This window comes from Myripristis murdjan, chromosome 23, assembly GCF_902150065.1.
Source record: "Myripristis murdjan chromosome 23, fMyrMur1.1, whole genome shotgun sequence".
In the NCBI taxonomy this organism is placed as follows: Eukaryota; Metazoa; Chordata; class Actinopteri; order Holocentriformes; family Holocentridae; genus Myripristis; species Myripristis murdjan.
The window spans coordinates 977,425-995,619 of record NC_044002.1 but is presented as its reverse complement, the minus strand read 5'-3'; the positions used below and the strand labels follow the sequence as shown (position 1 = coordinate 995,619).

The 18,195-nt window shown below is 39.5% G+C and overlaps 1 protein-coding gene and 1 long non-coding RNA gene across 5 annotated transcripts; one reads left to right on the top strand and one right to left on the bottom strand.

Annotated features, from left to right (window-relative positions):
• Positions 1-8,020: 8,020 nt before the first annotated feature.
• On the top strand, positions 8,021-11,062 carry LOC115355479 (uncharacterized). The gene is made up of 3 exons (XR_003927885.1): positions 8,021-8,232; positions 8,379-8,434; positions 10,932-11,062. It is a non-coding gene; the product is annotated as an uncharacterized LOC115355479 (long non-coding RNA).
• On the bottom strand, positions 9,392-14,665 carry LOC115355478 (microsomal glutathione S-transferase 1-like). Of its 4 annotated transcripts, none has more exons than XM_030046300.1 (4): positions 14,633-14,665; positions 13,235-13,379; positions 13,028-13,119; positions 9,392-11,172 (listed from the first exon to the last, which is right to left on the bottom strand). In XM_030046300.1, the coding sequence occupies exons 2-4, from the start codon at positions 13,358-13,360 to the stop codon at positions 10,926-10,928; spliced, it is 465 nt and encodes a 154-aa protein (XP_029902160.1). In that variant the 5' UTR covers positions 13,361-13,379; positions 14,633-14,665; the 3' UTR covers positions 9,392-10,925. The 4 variants fall into 4 exon arrangements, with proteins under 4 accessions (XP_029902160.1, XP_029902161.1, XP_029902159.1 ...); XM_030046301.1 differs by lacking the exon at positions 14,633-14,665 and adding an exon at positions 14,326-14,398; XM_030046299.1 differs by lacking the exon at positions 14,633-14,665 and adding an exon at positions 13,825-13,882.
• Positions 14,666-18,195: the final 3,530 nt, after the last annotated feature.

Below are 18,195 nucleotides of genomic sequence, written 5' to 3'. Positions count from 1 at the left end.
TGTAAAGTAGTTATTGTATAGGCTCCCTGTAAACATCAGAAACCACAGGCCATCATAAATTGACAAATTGTGGAACCTTTCACAGTGAACAGTCTGCAGAGATGAAAAGTAAATATACAGTATCAGCACAGTAACAATACTTCACTTGAGTAGCAATTTCTAGTACTCTTTCCACCTGCGGGTATTTGTATTTGTCCACATATGAATGCTTCATGTCAAAATTTGAGAGATCTAATGCGGAAACTGGCAGAGTTGTAGGGGCTGAGACAAAATGTGTTACAACTATCCCCGGCCTTCCCTATTTGAAAGCTTCCTTGGCCATTAAAACTGACTCTGATTCAGTATATGATGGAAAGTCAGCTCTGCAGATGCAGCAAAACACTGAGAACAATAGTCACTTCTTCCTCTCACCAGTCGTTGCTCATAAACGTTCTGGTGGTGTTCAGCTGTAACAAACATCTTCCGCCTGGTCAGCAGCCTGCTAAATTCATTACCATTGCTAATAAAGGTTGAACTGGAACATCTGCTGCACTTCGTCTCCACCAATAACAGGATTTTTGCATGGCTCTCCTTGGAAACATTGGCTTTTTTTATTTTAATGTTTGACGGAAAGGGAGATGTCCCATAAGGCAGTATACACACTGGTGCCCTTAAAGTACCCCAATCAAAGCAACTCCATGAAGGCCTATTTATTGGGGCTGACGTTAAAAGGTATTCTTTTTCCCCCTTTTCCTCCCCTCCCTAAACTTAATCAAGCGATGGAGTGAGGAAACAAGGGGTAGCAGATAAAAGTGTTGGGAATGGTAATGATGCCAAGTAATGATTTCCCTGGAGGAAATCTGATCTATTGCCACAGGGAAGAGATGGAGAAGAAAGACCTGAGGGAGGGAGGGGGAATCCACATCAGCATTTCATGCAGGAGCACCTAAGCCATAGGAGAGGGAGGAGAGACCAAAATAATGGAGAGAAAAGATTTTTTAGCACCCTGTGGGTGGCTTCATCTCTCTCTCTCTCTCTCTCTCTCTCTCTCTCTCTCTCTCACTCACTCACTCCCTCCTTCCCTCCCTCTCCCTCTCTCTCCACTTTTTACCTCTGTCTCTTATGTACCATGTAAAAAGACAGTATGCTCATGGGGGAATGTGGGCTTGGCGCAAGGTGAAATTAAACAGCTGAAAGGTATGATTTAACAATGTTCAAAACTCAATAAGAACAAGATAAACAACAAATTAGATGTGTCTGTGTCAGGAAGATGGGAAAGAGGGTGCAAATATCTCTTTATCGATCCCATCGTCAAAAATTAATCTGCCCCTCTTCTTCCCAGAATACACTGCCAAGGTTGGTGAAAAGTAAAGAAATAAGAGCAGTGAGTGAAACAGCACAATTTTGGCCTGCTTTCCACATTCCAGCTTGCCTTCTCTTTTCTTTGTGAATCCGTTTTGTCTTTCATTCTTCTTCCATGAACCGAAATGCTGATTTCCACTTTGATTAATCTTTGCAGGGACATTTTGATTCAAACACCTGCAGCTAGGGTAGCTGAATTAAAACCCCCATCACTGTATCACAGAGGGGACTGAACGGAGGAGGCCTTCTGTAATACTGTACATCAAGGTACAGGGGAAAACTTCATTTATAAGTGTTGTACTTAAATTAATTAATTATTATCATCAGTGTGAGTTGCACTTTCTTTAACCCTGTATGGGCTCTTTCGACTAATTGGTAGATCACATTTTTACTTTCAAAGACTTCTTGAAAAAATGTTATTTTTCATTTTTATTTCATTTCATGTCAATATTGTTCTTTCATATTCATCATTTGTTATTTAGTTATTTTGAATTGATATGGAAGAAAGTGATGATCAATAAAGCTGACTGAGACCCTAAACATAAGACATTCATTTTTTTCCATTTGTCTTATGAATAAATAAATAAATAAATAATCATTTCAATTGTATATTTAAAAATAAATCACCACAAAATTGCCATGAAATTGCCCCAAAATTAAATTGGAAGACCTTTTCAGTTTTTTTTTTTTTTATTATTTATTATTATTATTTTTAAAGAAGAATATATTCAAAATGTCCACCATTTGGTAGAGATTGTTAGTTCAAAACTAAATGGTGACTCAAAAAATAAACCTACTAATGATGAGGGGTAGCCTGTTAAGAAGAACAGAACTCTGCTTATTTATTGGTGTTTACATTAAACGGTAAATGTGAAAATTATTGACTACAAGAGGAGGGGAATAAATTGGTGTTGCCCTTTCAGCTTTTCAGTCTGGTGAGAGGAAAAACTCCTGATCTAGTTGCGTCTAGAATTATACCCAGATGCCATATAAGCCTTGGGCGCAAAAGCATTTACTGTAAGTTGCTGTGAGCCTGCAAACAAATCCCAGAGAGCAGCAGCTCTGTTGCCTGTCATCTCTGAACAGCTCAGCATCTCCTTTCCAGTTCCATCTTTATCCGCACATACAGCTCAAGAATCTACCTGCTTCAGAAAAATAACTCCATAGCTGAGTGCGTTGCCAAGGAGTTATGCCCCAGTATTTCACAATCTCATTATGGAATGGCCACAGTAAAGCAGACCTCACCATGGGGATGTCACCAAGATGCTGGACCGGGTTGGAGTTTTAATCTGCAGGATGAGAGATCGGGTCAAAGCTCCAAGAGTTATTGTGACAGGAAGTGGGAGAGGAAACAGATGAGTGGTTTATGCGCTGGAGGATATGTAAAGCAGTGACAGAGGCCTGCCATGCACGTTGATGTGTTCTCAACCAGGACCACTCTCCATCCATCCTTCAGAAAGGAGACAGGTAAGCAACCTTTTGGAATACAAGCAGCAATTTATTTTGCCTCCAAATGAGTTTTTCTCGCCATGCTCAGAAAGTGTGTGGTGTGTGTAGTAGCTATTATCCTCGCTCTGTTCAATTATTGATTGGTGAGCGCCACAGGGTGAAAGCCAGAGCACACAACACACAGGCCTAATAAATCTCTGTTTGCACTTTTTTAGGCTTTGCCTCCATCTTTCACCCTCTCACGCTGCTGTTTCCAGATGCCAGTTTTCCACCAAGCTGAAACCATCAGTGGCTCTGGGTTTCCCCCACCGCAGCATCCCAGTTCTCACCAGCAGCAGACATGATATTTCCGCAATGTATGAGAAGTGTTTCCTTGACAGATTTCCTCCTCATCCCCACAATCTGATATGTCAGTGGGCTGGCAACACAACTCACACACTAACATCACTCTGTACCGAGTTTCTGCCTACCAAGAAGAGATTTGTCTAAGCCTCCTAAGCCTAGTGTAATGTTGAAATGAAGACACACAAGCTGCTATTGTGGTTAGTTACATCACTGTAGCATAGACACTGAGCAATCTGCTATGATGACATCATCCATAACTTATATGTAAGTAACACCTCCTTTTCCAAGCTCAGGGAAAGTACCTGAGTGTATGATGTATTGCCCTACATCTGGTATTACCTAAAGGTGCCCCGAAGATAGCTATGATCTATTCCTTATCAAGTTTTTTTTTTCTTTTTTTCTGTTTTATGCAATCATGGTATAATATGGACATCATTTCTAAGGCTAAATGCTGACTCCCTGCAGCAACCTCTGACTTAGCTGATAACAAAGCTTTTTATTTCTTTAATAAAATGGGCAGATTTATCTATTATTAAGTTGGCGACTCATAACAGCAACATTTATGTCTTGCTGAAACAGGGCTGAATGATTAGCAGTTAATTAGCTTGCCTCCAGGTTATTGATTTTCCTTCCACAGAACTCACTAACGCCAAACAAGCTGCCTGACTGGCATGGCTGCGGTTCGCTTCTGAATGCTTCAGCTTCTCTGTTTCTTTGTACTTAGAGCATTACTTTAAAGGACCATACCAGTGATTTTTCATCTTTAGAGTAATGTCTACAAAATGTATATGCTAAACTTTTCTGCTAAGCTTTTCCAAAAGCAAGCAGTCATATTTTAGAACTCCAGTGCCATTTTCCTTCCTTTTTTCCAGCCATTGGTTTCCATTCATTCCACTACAAATGAAAATGAACTTTCAGGGACTTCAAACTTTCCTCACATCAGTACTCCATCACCTTAATAAAGTCATCCACATTAGTTTTCATAAAAGCAGCAGCACTGTTGTGTTTTGATGACCTGAAGTTGGGCACAGTAATATGGCCCTCCTTGGGAGAATAGCCCCCAGGGAAAAGTTTGTTTTTATTAGAAAAATCAAGGGATTTTCATTATATGTTAAAATTTTTAGTACCTCTCTCCCACCCAGTGTTACAGTGTAAAATGTAGGTAAATTGTAGTAAATAGGCCAAACATTCAAAATCACTAATATGGTCCTATGTGTTGCCAAATTCTGTGTTACTGTTGCTCTTATATATGGAGATCAGGTGTCTTTACTGCAGCAGGCTTTGGAGGTTATTTTACTTCACTGCAGGTTATGCTCTTTGCTGTTTTGTTACTCTCTCTAGGGTGTGCTTGTAATTATTGCAGCAGCTAGAGGATATGATTTTGAATTGCTGTCAGTTTCACCAATGACTATATGCATACATGGGTGCATGGATACACGCACTCACTCATATATAATGCTGCATACACTCACATAAACAAACAAGTACTTAACACACTGCAAGAAACAAGCATTCAGGAATCTATTGGTTTTGAATCATTTTCTTCTCATATCAGAGATACGTTACACAGGTGTACCCAATGGTTCAATGAAACATGATGCTCCAACCCTGCAGACTGACTGGTTATTGGTTTGCTACACTGTGGACAGTGTCGACCTTCTTTACCTGAAGAAGGGCCCATACTAAAATGTTGCATTCCTAATAAAAGATACTGAGCAAAAGATGACGAGTGTGTGGTAACCTTAAACGTTATAGCCCTACAAGGAGAACCAGCATGGCCCCCCACCATTGGTGCCCCACTGGCTTGGTACATTGGCAGAATGCAGGTGGTGTAAGAATGTGGTTTATAAATTTTGGGTTGACCCTGCTGGAGAAAAGAGCATGAGTTTACCAAAGCTGACCAGGTTCACCCTCTGGGTACCACAAATGTGCTTTTGAAATTTCATGGCAATCTGATCAATACATTTTGAAATATCAAATTTGACATTTTAGAATAAAGGTGGCACTAGAGGAAAGGTAATGGGGTCATTGGAATCTTTTTTTGCACATGCCAAATATCATAGCAACTTGCTAATTAGATAGATAGCCTCTAAAAATCATATAAATGATATGTTCTCATGTACCAGTGCCACACAGCAACAGACACTTTGTGTGGTTTATGCTGGCTGAACATTAAATGAATAATGATGTTGAGTGCTGGGCAGTCATCACCACTGTGTCATGTGTCTTACTAGCCCCGTCCCCTATCTGAGGGACCACAAGATGAAATATGGCAGTTCAGCCTTACTACAGCCCAATTCAGCTGCCACTGAGGTGGGGTGCCTGACAAGCATAAATTATGTTAATAGAATTTAATAAAAAACACTTTATTCCAAAGGTTTCAGTACTTTGAAATGTCAAGATGATCTAGTGTGCTACCTGGAGAGAACTCTGAAGCTTAAGTTAGAGCACTAAAATATTAAAACAAGAAATTGCGATCCCTCGTGAGGAATGGCAGAGCGTGATGAAAAATGGAGAATACACGACTATGTCTCCCAGGTGGAGTTTTCTCCATTTATTAATTGATCTGAGGACTGAATCTAGTCCTCCATTATGGCTCAGTATAATGAAGAAGATATGAAACAGATTTGGGAATATTTTAATGAAAGAATTGCCAGTATCATTTTTTGTCAATTTCATGCTGTAATTTACAACCACACTGTCCTTGTTATCTAAAAACACCAAATTGTAATTAAGTAAGAAATTGGGCTTTTGTGTTAAGGTTGGTGATTAGTAATAACAGTCTATTGAAAAGTAGAATTATCAGAAAATGATTCTTACAAATACAAAAAAAAAAAAAAAAAAAAAAAAAAAAAAATCCCTGTTTTTTTGGCCTCACCTCCATTTCCCCAGCCCTCCCTAACACACACACACACACACACACACACACACACACAAAGTGGAAAAGTAATGATGTTGAAACTGTAAATTATCCACTGCCGGTTGTTAATTGAACAGTTCCATTGTTACCATGACAAACTGCCTATTGATTGGCTATTGGTGCTTCCACCACTTCCCTTTGCCTGGGGATACAGTTTGACAGAGAGGTCTGCAGTTCAGCATAGAGAGCGACAGGAGCAGAGTAAGAGAATAAGAACGGGAAAGAGGTTGAAATAATACAACAGTGAGCTGAAAAAAGCTGGGAAAGAGTAAGAAAAATACAGGGAGCTGATTGAGGAAGAGAGAGCTGGTTGGGGGCGGTGGGGGGATAAAGGTGGGTGCTTGGCCTAGGTGTTCAATTACAGCATGCAGGAGGTTAAATCAATAACATTTAAATTGCTTATGGTAATCACCTGCACTCCAATCACTAGGATCAGCATAAGCAATCTGCTGACCCTAGCCATGCTCAGCCACAGATTGAAACATATGAAGTTGAGTCAGTTGGCTATTGAGGGTCAGCCTGGATTTTTTTATTCTTCGTGTGTGAGTGGGTGGGTGCTTGCGTCAGCCTGGTCACCTGAAATTTTGCGAAATGCGCTTGATGCCTTAAAATGTCAATTAGGTGCTCAGTTCGCCAAAAGTGAGAGAAATGTGTTTCTCTGCAGGAAGAGGATCAGCTGGGGAAACATGACTAAAAACAGGCAGCGTGTGACATTGAAAGAGTTTGGTGGAAAGTAAGGTTTTTTGGAGGTCGAGGGCTGGAGGATGGGCAGATACATTGAGCTTTAGCTCCAACAACCCCGATTCAGTTCCCAGCTCAAGAACTGATAGTGTTTCATTTTGAGAGACGGTTTGCCTTATTTAACCATGAGCAAAATGCAAATCATCTTTGTTGCCAAACCTTAACCAGATGTTTAGTTGCCTAAACACCAAAATTCTGGCTCCACTGAGTGTTTAAAAAAAAGGTGTGAAATAAGGGTATGTTCTTTAAGCATGGTTATCTTTTCATTGACAGATTGCTGTGTTGTAGTCAGGTGGAACAAGGCCTGCTAGGTCTGGGGCACTCACAGCTTCAAAAAGGCCGTTCAGAAACCAATGGGTGATATCACAAGAGCTGCATCCATTTATTTTATACAGTTTATGGTTGGTTTCACAAAGTTTCATAAGACTGTGTTTCCTATGTATGTATCATGTATGTGGCCAAATATGTGGACATGTGGCAGTGAGGGGAGAAGCAGAGCTGTAGTCTTGTGTTGTAGCTGTGCTACACTGTAGGTTTATCATGGTTTCAGAGATGGCAAGTAAAAGGTGGGATGAAAGCAAGCTTGGGTCTTTATTGTTGGAAATGCTCAAGAGGATAGCACACATTTGTACATCTGCAACCGTTGCAGAATGTCTTTCCATGGTGAGAAGAAAGGGAGTAAAGAAAATGTGGCCTCAAAATGTCCACCTGGTGGTACCCAATTGATTCATAATTCTCTTCGCCAGCCATGAGTCGGATTCCTTCTAACTGTTCATTAATTTTTCAGGACCTAGGGTACCGTTGTATGATATAAATATCTGCCTCACCTCAGTGCCGGTGTGGAGTGTGACTTTGAAGTTGTGCCTAATTAAGCGGCTGTACAGTTAACCAGCCTAACAATAAGGCATGGGGCAGATCTGAGGGATGTGGATGACAGCTAATGAAACGCAGACACAAAGCAGACTGAACAGACGAAGAGAGGTAACATTTTCAACTGGAGACACTACTGTATCTAATCAGACTGTCATATATTAAACTGTACAGTACGGAAGGCAGATAATGAGAGAGAAAGAGATGGATTCAGTATCAGCTGCTGACATACACACATTTATACATTCATGCACACATTCTGCACGCTTGCATGTACATTTTTGCATACATATATACACAGGCAGACAAAATCAACCCATACACCCTGCATGCATTGTGAGGTAGTGCACCTGGGTGTGTCTGAGGTTGTTAGTTATAGAGAGTGGTTGGGGCGTTTAGAGTCGGCGCTCCTCCCCCTTCACACCAGCTGTGAAATGCCTGGCTTGTCTGAGGAATGAGAGACCCTGGAGGGCCAAGGGTCCTGAACAAATGAGCTCCCGTAAAACTCTACTTATACAGGGACAGGACACAATGCAGACAAGCAGCCGCCCAAAGCAGCCTTCATGGTAATTTCACTCCGCTATTTACAGTTCCCACCCATGGGTTTCACTAGTCTGCATTGACACCAGTCACCTTCATGTGTGGCACAAAACATTCATCATATCCACAGCTGACAGGTCTAAACAAGGAGGTTCGCTTTGTTTCCTAACAGCTAACACCAAACAGAAGTGGGAATCCGATGAGAACAATTATGATCTTCCCAAAATGGTAACAAAATGGGTCAAATAATATCTAAGCTGTTGTTTTCCCATGCATTTAGTGCAGCAGAAAGACTCTGCAAAAATGTATTGCATCCTGCACAGTGTTTCTGCACTCAGCTGGGTAGGAAATGAAATAAAAAGCTGTATTGTGGGATATGCAGGGGAATGTTTTCAACAAAGCTAATGAAGTTAATTGCTGGAGCTGAAGCACTTTTATGAGCTGCACCTGGTCCATAAATGATTCCTAATGAGGAGCAACTCAGTTGAGTTTTAAAATGCCTCCCTCTAGTGGAAGAAAGAAATTCCATTCCCATATTGTTCATATCAACCACAAGCAGTATATAAGTATATGTTAAGACTAACACATCTCTACGTACAAAATAAAGCCTCCCAAAAATGGTGCAGTAATTAACAAATACATTTTATCTGGATTTAACGGTCACTTTCAGACACAGTTCACCTGTTTAATAACCTCCAAAGTTTTCACGTCATTTTCTTATGCTGTTGGTCTTTTTATTTGTTTTATCAGTTGGTGCCACATTATTACATTTTGAAATTAGCCAGTGGTGTAATCAAAGTGTGATTCAGTTTCATCTCAATTTCAGTCAATACAGGAAATGAATAATAATAATATATATTATAACATCATGAAAAGATAAATAAAGTAAAAGATCATGGTCAGAATTTCAATGCATTTTCTGAATCTATTTTAGAGTCTAAATCAGATGAAAAATGTTATTCGTAATGGAAACAGAAAGATTACTATAGGTTTAGGTTGGGGATGTGCTAATACAGCAAAGCATTTTCATCAAGTTCGTATTATTTCTGAGTGTTTTCCGATTCAACACAGCCAAAGGCTGCTACTTACGACAAAACATAAAAGCATAAATGACACTGCAGATGTTTCACAACCTTCGAGGGGCGCAGCAGGCTGTAAGACTGGCATTTTTAAGTATAGTGGTAATTTCTTTTTAAGAGTGCTACATGTATAGTTAACATCAATGAGTCATTGCCACATTTATTTTTAGACTCAATCATAATTACTGTAAACAAATGAGCCCATTGCTCAGAAGATTAACAGCCTCTACAATGCCTTGTATTTTTGTGTGTGTTTAGTGTGTGAAGATGCTGTTCTTCCTATGCAGCTAAAGCTTTCAGACTTTCTGGCAAAAAAGAAAAAAAAGAGATAGTGGAAGGAGTGACAGGGCAATGGAAAAATCTCCTCTCAACAAAGATGCCACACAGGGACAAGGGGGTAGGAAGCAATGGGGTCTATGACAAATTCCATTTCAGTTTTTAAAAGACATGTTAAATGGTCCCTTTACATCATGTTAAATTTACCATACATATGTACCACAGTGTAAATTTTGTTGACGGAAACTATAACAAAAAGTATTCGACAATAACACTTTTTCCAGGACAAAAGCAAGATGAAATATAAATTAAGGTGAACCATTGTTGACAAATACTACAGCAAAATATGATGACAGTTTCATCAACAAAAGACAAAAATGACAGAAATAGATGAATGAACACAACAGCCCTGACTTCACTTTGGAGGGAACAGACATATGGGTAAGCTTTTATTTTGATACGAAGTAGAGTTTAAAAAAAAGAGAGACAAAGAAGGAAAAAGAGGCTAGATACAATACAAGACAGATCAATCTGTGTATGAAGGGCGCTGAAATAATTTCAGGAGAAATTTACAGAGTAAAAAAAATGTGGAAAACAATTGCATACATCAACTAAAGCTGCCTAAATTTTGTATCAACAAAAACTAGAACAAATCAAATATAAAAACTAAAATGCATTTTAGTCAAGACCAAGACTGAAACAAAATTAAAATTGGCTGTCAAAATTAATACTGACGTGCCATCAACTGAGCAAAAAAAAAAAAAAAAAAAGATCATTTATCGTCACACTATTACCAGTTGTATAACCAGTTGTAGCTGGTTTATGGTTGATTTTTAAAAATTAGATAAAGTTTTAGGCTTTGGGTGTTCCAACAATTCGTCACCCTGATTAGACAATACCACTGCTGTGAGAAAGGGGCTATTTAATATGTCTGCCATGCCCTCATCTGTTCACAGTAATTAAGGTTAAGACATCACACTTAATTTGACAACGATACAATGATGGTTAAAAAAGCCACATGCAGCACCTTTAAACCCTCTCAAACCTTGGTCAAATCCTACATTTGAGACACAGTTGTTGTTGTGGGAACATGCAGATTCTCATTTAAAGGTGTAAAATAAAAAAAATTAAATAACCACACTTTGACTTTTTCTTATTTTATCCTATGTATCTGCATATGTAAATATAAAATCATAAATGAAATCGCTTTACTGCTAGACATGTAAAAGTAGAGTGGCTGTGCTGAAGGCGCCTGTGTGTGTATACAGACATTTCTGCCTGTGTGTGTGTTATTGAAAGTGGTGTTTTCCAGGCAGAGCGTAGCCCCTCCAGACAGCAGAGGCCTGCTGGTTGTACTCTCTCCTCTACAGGTGCAGTGTTACGCTGAGCACCCTGTAAGCCATGCTCACGGTGACCACCCCGCCCACAATGCAGGACAGCCCCCTGCTGGGTTGAGGCAGAGCTCCAACGTAGGCGATGGTGTGGCAGATCCGAGAGGCGGCAAACACACGGAAGTGAAGCAGAGCAGATGAAAGATCTGGTCCGGTCAGAGCATAGAGCAGACCGACCACAACGAAGGGAACGATGTTCTCCAGGTCGTTCAGGTGGCATCTGGAGAGCAAGAGCACAACATTTTGTACATGACAGACAGCACTTTATACTCTCCTTATATTGTTCTTTTATTAAAAATATGATCTGGTCCAGTCAGTGTCACCCACCTCTGATATGATTCATATGATGCAGTTTGATTTATTTTGTACAGTATTTATTGTGGAATTGATAAATACTCATTGGTTGTTTATGGGTATCCCTGAAGCCTGAACTGACTCTAACATATTAACTGAGACTGTCCTCTGGCAAAAACGGCAGCATTTGTACAGCAGCTTATTATGAGCTATAGTTACATTTTAAAGTTAAGCGCAGATGGATCAGTTAATATGACTTTCACTCAGCCAGCCTGAGCTCAAATCCAAGCTAGAGCTGTGTTCATTTTTACATAGCTAATGTTTCATAACCTGAACATGTAAGGTGACCTTTTCCTAACCTTCACCGTTATGACAATTCTTTCCATTACCTTAACAATAACCATTTCCTAACCTTAACGATAATGACAACCTTCTCTTAACCTTAACCCTGTCTCTTTCCTAACCTTAACCATTATGACAAACCCCTCCCTAACCTTAACAGTGTCCTTAACCAAGTATTTTTAGTGCTAGCTCAGTAGTTAGCGGACTAAATTCCAAGCAGGCTGGCTAATGTTTGTTAGCTCGCTAGCTCACTTGAGTCATATTAGAGACGCTCCTTGGGTCATATTAGAGGTTTGGAACTAACAACATATGTGGTCATATGGGTTGGAGGACTTGTTGATTGGATTCTGCAAAATTTGCATGAATACCATCTCCTTCTTCATCTGCTATTATTATCATCATTATTAGTGCAGTATTAGTATTATTATTAGTAGTATTATCATTATTACATGAGGGTTTCAGTGAGTAGTCTTAATGTCCCACTCTGACTTACAGTATTCAGTGTTTTAAAGAAATTGTGGATTTTTCTGGTATTTTTCACAGAAAAATTGATAAATTTAGCAGGCAATTAAGGGAATGATCTTTTTTAAGTCACTGTAATGTTAGTGTTAGGGTGGCAAACTGACCTTTTGGTCCACCTGCCACAGTGTCTGGTGGATGCTCCAATTTTTTAGTACACTTTTTTGAACTGTATTTTTATATATGTATGTGTATATCTATATCTATCTATCTGTATATATATATATATATATATATATATATATATCTGTATATATATATATATATATATATATATATATATATATATATATATATATATATATAAAATTGCATATATATTTACAACTGGCATTTTTGTGCCTGTTGGGCACCTTGTTGTGCTTCCAGCTTTAAGTTTGTCCCCATGACAACAGAGTGTGAGTGCCCCTTATCTGAGGCATAAATTCAGCAAAGTAAACAGCACATCTTCATGTTCTCAGCATTGAACAGAGGCCAAACTTGATCTTCCCCTTGCTTCATCGGGGTGTCACCAAAAAAAAAAAAAAAATTACATAAAAACAGTTGTCCATAATTGGTGATGTAACATGTTTGGTTCCCATAATTCATGCTTCCTTTATCTAAGGTCAGTTATATAACGTCAGCAATCAACAATCATCATCAATCATTTGACCAACAGAAAGAATTTAAAGAGCATGAGGTCTTTCCAATGTGTACGTCTTAATGATTCTTATTGATTTGAGCTGATGGTTTGTACTTCATTTTGGATGTTTGCTGTGACTGAAATATTTTGGACAAATAAAATCTAACAAGTTAATTTGCCACCCTGACGACACACGTACAAAACTGATCATAGGTCAAAAGCAAATTAGTTGCCAAAAAATTAAGTTCACTGATTGTTTAATGAGGAATTTCACAAACAATTTAATTTGTAGTTGTACCTCCGGACTCGTTCCACCTCAGGATCCACACGGATAAATTTCTTGTCTTCTGTGGAGGAAACTAATTTGGTGTCTTCCAAGTTTGCGAATACCTGTATAGGATATGAGAGATCAAATTTGACACTATATCAAACCATTCCTCTTTATGAATGAAGTTCCAGTCCACAGCATTATGTGGCAATAAAGTAAACTTGGGTAAGCAGGCACCTTTCTTGTCAGGCGGAAGTAGGTGGTCATAGGTGCCATCAGCATCATCTTCAGCATGACAATGGTAGCGTAGGTAGAGAAGGCTAAAAAGACTTCACTGTCAATCATATGGGTCATTGCTGCCATTCTTCCTCAGAAAATAACACTGGAGAATAACAGAAAATGAATATTTAATGATGCTACAGTCTACATGTCAGAACAAGATTGTATCATTGTAAACATCACAACATAAATATTTCAATTAGCTACCAAAGTTCCAGGAAGAAAACTGACCTATGATCTTTAAAGCAACGACAGTACATTGCACACTTTCATTATCTTTTATCTATTACTTGTGCTGTACACTTGATTTTTTTTGTTGTTGTTGTTGTTGTTAAACATTGGAAACTGATGGGGAAAATGTCCTTAAAATTGGAGAGGAGTTAATAAAAAACTACAGGAACATGACCAGAAAATTTGAGAAAGTGAAAAAACCCGATAGTTAGCACAAAATGACCAGGAAATTAGCAAACCACTACAGGAAAAGTAGCTAGTTAAATAAATACAGTGGTGTAGTCTACGTGATACGCAGGTATACGCCGTATACTCACTAGAAAAAGGTCCCGAATTTCCGTATAACCACTTAAAAATGAGCAAAGGCGTTCACTTTCCCGTCCAGAAAGTCGCCTTCTCTGTGTTACGAAGCGGGCTCGTTTTGACCATAGGGGCTTCCGTCAGGCGTGACGTTTCGGGTGACACTACAGCTGGAGCTAACGTTAACGTTTCAGAAAGGGAGCCTGTGTGTGTGTGCGTGTGCGTGTGCGTGTGCGTGTGTGTGTGTGTGTGTGTGTGTGTGTGCGTGCGTGCGTGCGTGCGCGCGCGCGCGCGTACACGTGCATTCGCGCGTATACCCACTAGAATAAACTAGACTACACCACTGAATAAATAAATAAATATGCTAATTTAAGGAAAACTATAAGTAACTACTATAAATGTGTATTTAAATTTAATTACAAGAAAGGTACCATAAAATTACCACATAGTCTAATTATCCTAAAATTTTTAAATAAAAAGAAATAAAGTGAATTTTAACAAGAAGGCAAAATAAAAACCTTAAAAACCTTTGCCCGCCCACAGGCTCCTGGATTTCAAAGGGTTGATATTGTTATTGCAGTGCACATACAATGTACATGCACAGAGGAAAACACACTCTGCAGGCATTCTCAAACAAAGGACTTCACCAGTTCTTGCAGATCACAGTGAAGAGACATGCCTCTTTTCCAAACACATTGTGCAACACACATTATCTTAAAAGGAGGGGAAGCAATGTCTTGCACAAAATCAACTGCATATCTTCATTTTAGCAATATCAGTGACAATGTAATGTGTGCAGGTAAACATGCAGCAACTGGTCCTTACCTTGTCTTTGAGCTTTTGCTTTGTCACCGTGATTGGCAAAGTATGAATGTTTCTGGTGGGTGTTTCTTTCCAAAGTACAGAGAGACACGAATGCTTGGAATTCAGCCACATTATGTAATACATGGCAGCAGCCCTGACCTGCAACATGAACACTTTTCACTGCTGTTGTTGTCATCAAGAGCACAAACAACCATTTACTCCTGGGGTTGCAACTGCTTTTGCTTACTTGCACTTTGAATATTTTTTCATGTCAGAAATTGTACATCTACGTAAGCATGTTGTTTGCGATGTGTTTTGCAATGTCTGCAACATTTTCAATCACATTTTTTAAAGGGATAATTCACCCATATTGGAAAATCTGATATCACTGAATGCGCCCCAACATGGTGGTGCATGAAGCAGCAGCAGCGGCTCGGCTCTCACTCAGTGCTTTGTGAGCCTGGTTCTCTCGCACATGAAGACTGTTATCCCACCTGATGTAGACAAGCACCGGTTTGCATACAGGACTAACTGCTCCACAGAGGACACCATTGCAACAGCCCTCCATCTCACCCTGACGCACCTGGAGACAACAAACACCTATGTGAGGATGTGGACTTTGTAGCATTTGCAATGCTCTGCATTTACAGTTTTTTTGCTTACACATTAAGAATATCTGCTTAAACCAATGTGACAAAACTTGAACTCATTGGAACTGTGTTTGCTATTCTACAACACACTTCCTCCTGAACACTAGACACTATTTCCTACAGAAGACACCTCGCTCAAAAATGAAATCATGTGGTAACATTGGGAAAACACTTATGTTCAAAATATAAAACACATCAGGTTATAAGAAAACCTGAGACACACACATGAAAGCACTTACTTAGAAAACTGAACACCAACCAGTTAGGGCCTAAGCACTACAAACAGGCCCCAGGTCAGCCATGTTGAGGACTTTGCAAGCATGGAGGCGGTGAGAAAGAGGCACAGGAGGACATTGTATGTGATGTGGATGATATTTTGTGGCTGTATGTAGTTTGATTTTGTTGTATTGTTTTATTTTTGCTTTACATACTATGTATGTATGTTTATTTATGTTTGTCAACTCAGAAACCCTGGTTTCAAAACAGTAAATCCATCAGCCTAATGAGAGGATCTCTTCCCAAAATAACACATTTTGTTTGCAAAAGGCTCTTACCATGACAAAACATTTCAAACATGCAGCAAAAGCACATTTTGTCACCGCCCAATACAACTAATTCACTCACTCACTTCATTCTCAACACCAGAATGCAACACACCCTTTTCAGTCTGAGCAGGTTCAACCTTACTTTTTCCTGTGTGTATTGCAGTCATATTTTTTTGACAATTTACATCGTTACATATTGTAAAGCAAGTAGCAAAAGCCAATATTTCCCTCAAACAACTCAACTTACTGTATGCCCAAATGAGTAGATTCCTTCAGTCAGCTCTACTGTACTGTAACACAGCTGACAGCAGAATACAAAATACAGCTGTCAGTTTGAACAAGGCTCTCCTGTGTGCTGCACATTCAAATGTGAACTTACAGTAAAGAACTGCATCCAAACTCAGAAAGACTTTGAAGTGAAATTGAGATGGCTGAGATGGCTAGATGCTGCGTGTCACTTCCATCTAGATTACCTGTTCAGGATACCCTGCTGTTTCTGCTGTTGTCTGCTGTCCTAGTTTGTCCCTATCTCCCTGTCTCTGTCTCCTTGTCTCTCTCTCTCCCCTCCCACCCAACCAGTAGAGGTAGATGACCGTCCACCCTGAGTCTGGTTCTACCTGAGGGTTCTTCCCGTTAAAGGGGAGTTTTACCTTGCCACTGTCGCCAAGAGCATGCTCAGGAGGGAATCTGTTGGGTTTCTTGTTTCTCTACTATAATTTGTAGAGCGTGGTCCTTACCTGCTCTACCTGTAAAGCGTCATGAGATAACTTCTGTTGTGATTTGACGCTATATAAATAAAGTTTGATTGATTGATTGATAGAAATTGTACTGTATTGATGGCAAAAACTGAAATACGGTAAGTCACATGCAGTATTACACAGAAAAACTCAAAGGAGTTGAAAAAAAAATACAGAATACAATTTATAGGCCCCTTTTTTGTAGGTGCATACTGATTGATTGGTGAATGGTGATTTGTGGAAAGGGTAGTGATGCAGGTGCACTAGTGATTTCATAGTAATGTAGGTGCAAAAGAGTATGAAAAATATGTGAATTCAATGAAAAGGTATGAACACATTTGCCAAAGAAAACTTCTGCTGTGGTTTGGAGGTGAAGATGATGACAAAGTGGATCCCAGCCATGCGGTTGTAATGGATGCAGTATGCAGTTTAGCATTGTCTTGCTGAAATATGCAAGGCCTTCCCTGAAAAAGACGTCGTCTGGATGGGAGCATATGTTGTTCTAAAACTTGTATATACTTTTTAGCGTTGATGGTGCCTTTCAGATGTATAAACTGCCCATGCCATAGGCACTAATGCACCCCCATACCATCAGAGATGCAGGCCTTTGACCTTTACGCTGATAGCAGGCTGGATGGTCCCTCTCCTCTTTAGTGCAGAGGACACGGCGTCCATGGTTTCCAAAATGAATTTCAAATTTTGATTCATCTGACCACAGAACAGTTTTCCACTTTGCCTCAGTCTATTTTAGATGAGCTTTGGCCCAGAGAAGACGGCGGCGTTTCTGGATTGTGTTCACAAATGGCTTCTTCTTTGCATGATAGAGCTTTAACTTACATTTGTGGATGACACGGCGAACTGTGTTCACCGACAATGATTTGCGTTAGTGTTCCTGGGCACATGCAGTGATCTCCATAACAGAATCATGCCTGTTCTTAATGCAGTGCCTCCTGAGGGCCCGAAGATCACGTGCATCCAATATTGGCTTTCATCCTTGTCCTTTGCACACAGAGATTTTTCCAGACTCTTGGAATATTTTGACAATATTAGAATCTGTAGATGTCCGGATATTCAAAGTCTTCCCAATTTTCTGCTGAAGAACATTTTTCTGAAATTGTTCCACAATTTTTTTACGCAGTTTTTCGCAGACTGGTGAACCTCTGCCCATCTTTACTTTTTAAGAGACTCAGCCTCTCAAAGGTGCTCTTTTTATACCCAGTCAACTTGCTGACCTGTTGCCAATTGGCCTAATTAGTTGCAAAATGCTCCTCCAGCTGTGTCTTATTAGAACCATTTACTTTTTCAGCCTTTTGTTGCCCCTGTCCCAACTTTTTTGAGAGTTGTTGCTGCCATCAAATTCAAAATGGGCTTATGTTTTGCATGAAATAGTAAAATGTCTCACTTTAAACATCTAATATGTTGTCTATGTTCTACTGTGAATAAAATATGGGTTTATGAGATTTACAAATCGTTGCATTCTGTTTTTATTTACATTTTACACAACATCCTAACTTTTTTGGAATTGGGGTTGTACATGGGGAGACACTGAAGGAGATGGATAATCTGAAGTTCCTGGGTGTCACACTGCCGAACCAGCTGACATGGACCAACAACACCTGGTCACAAAAGCTCAACAGAGAATCTTCTTTTTG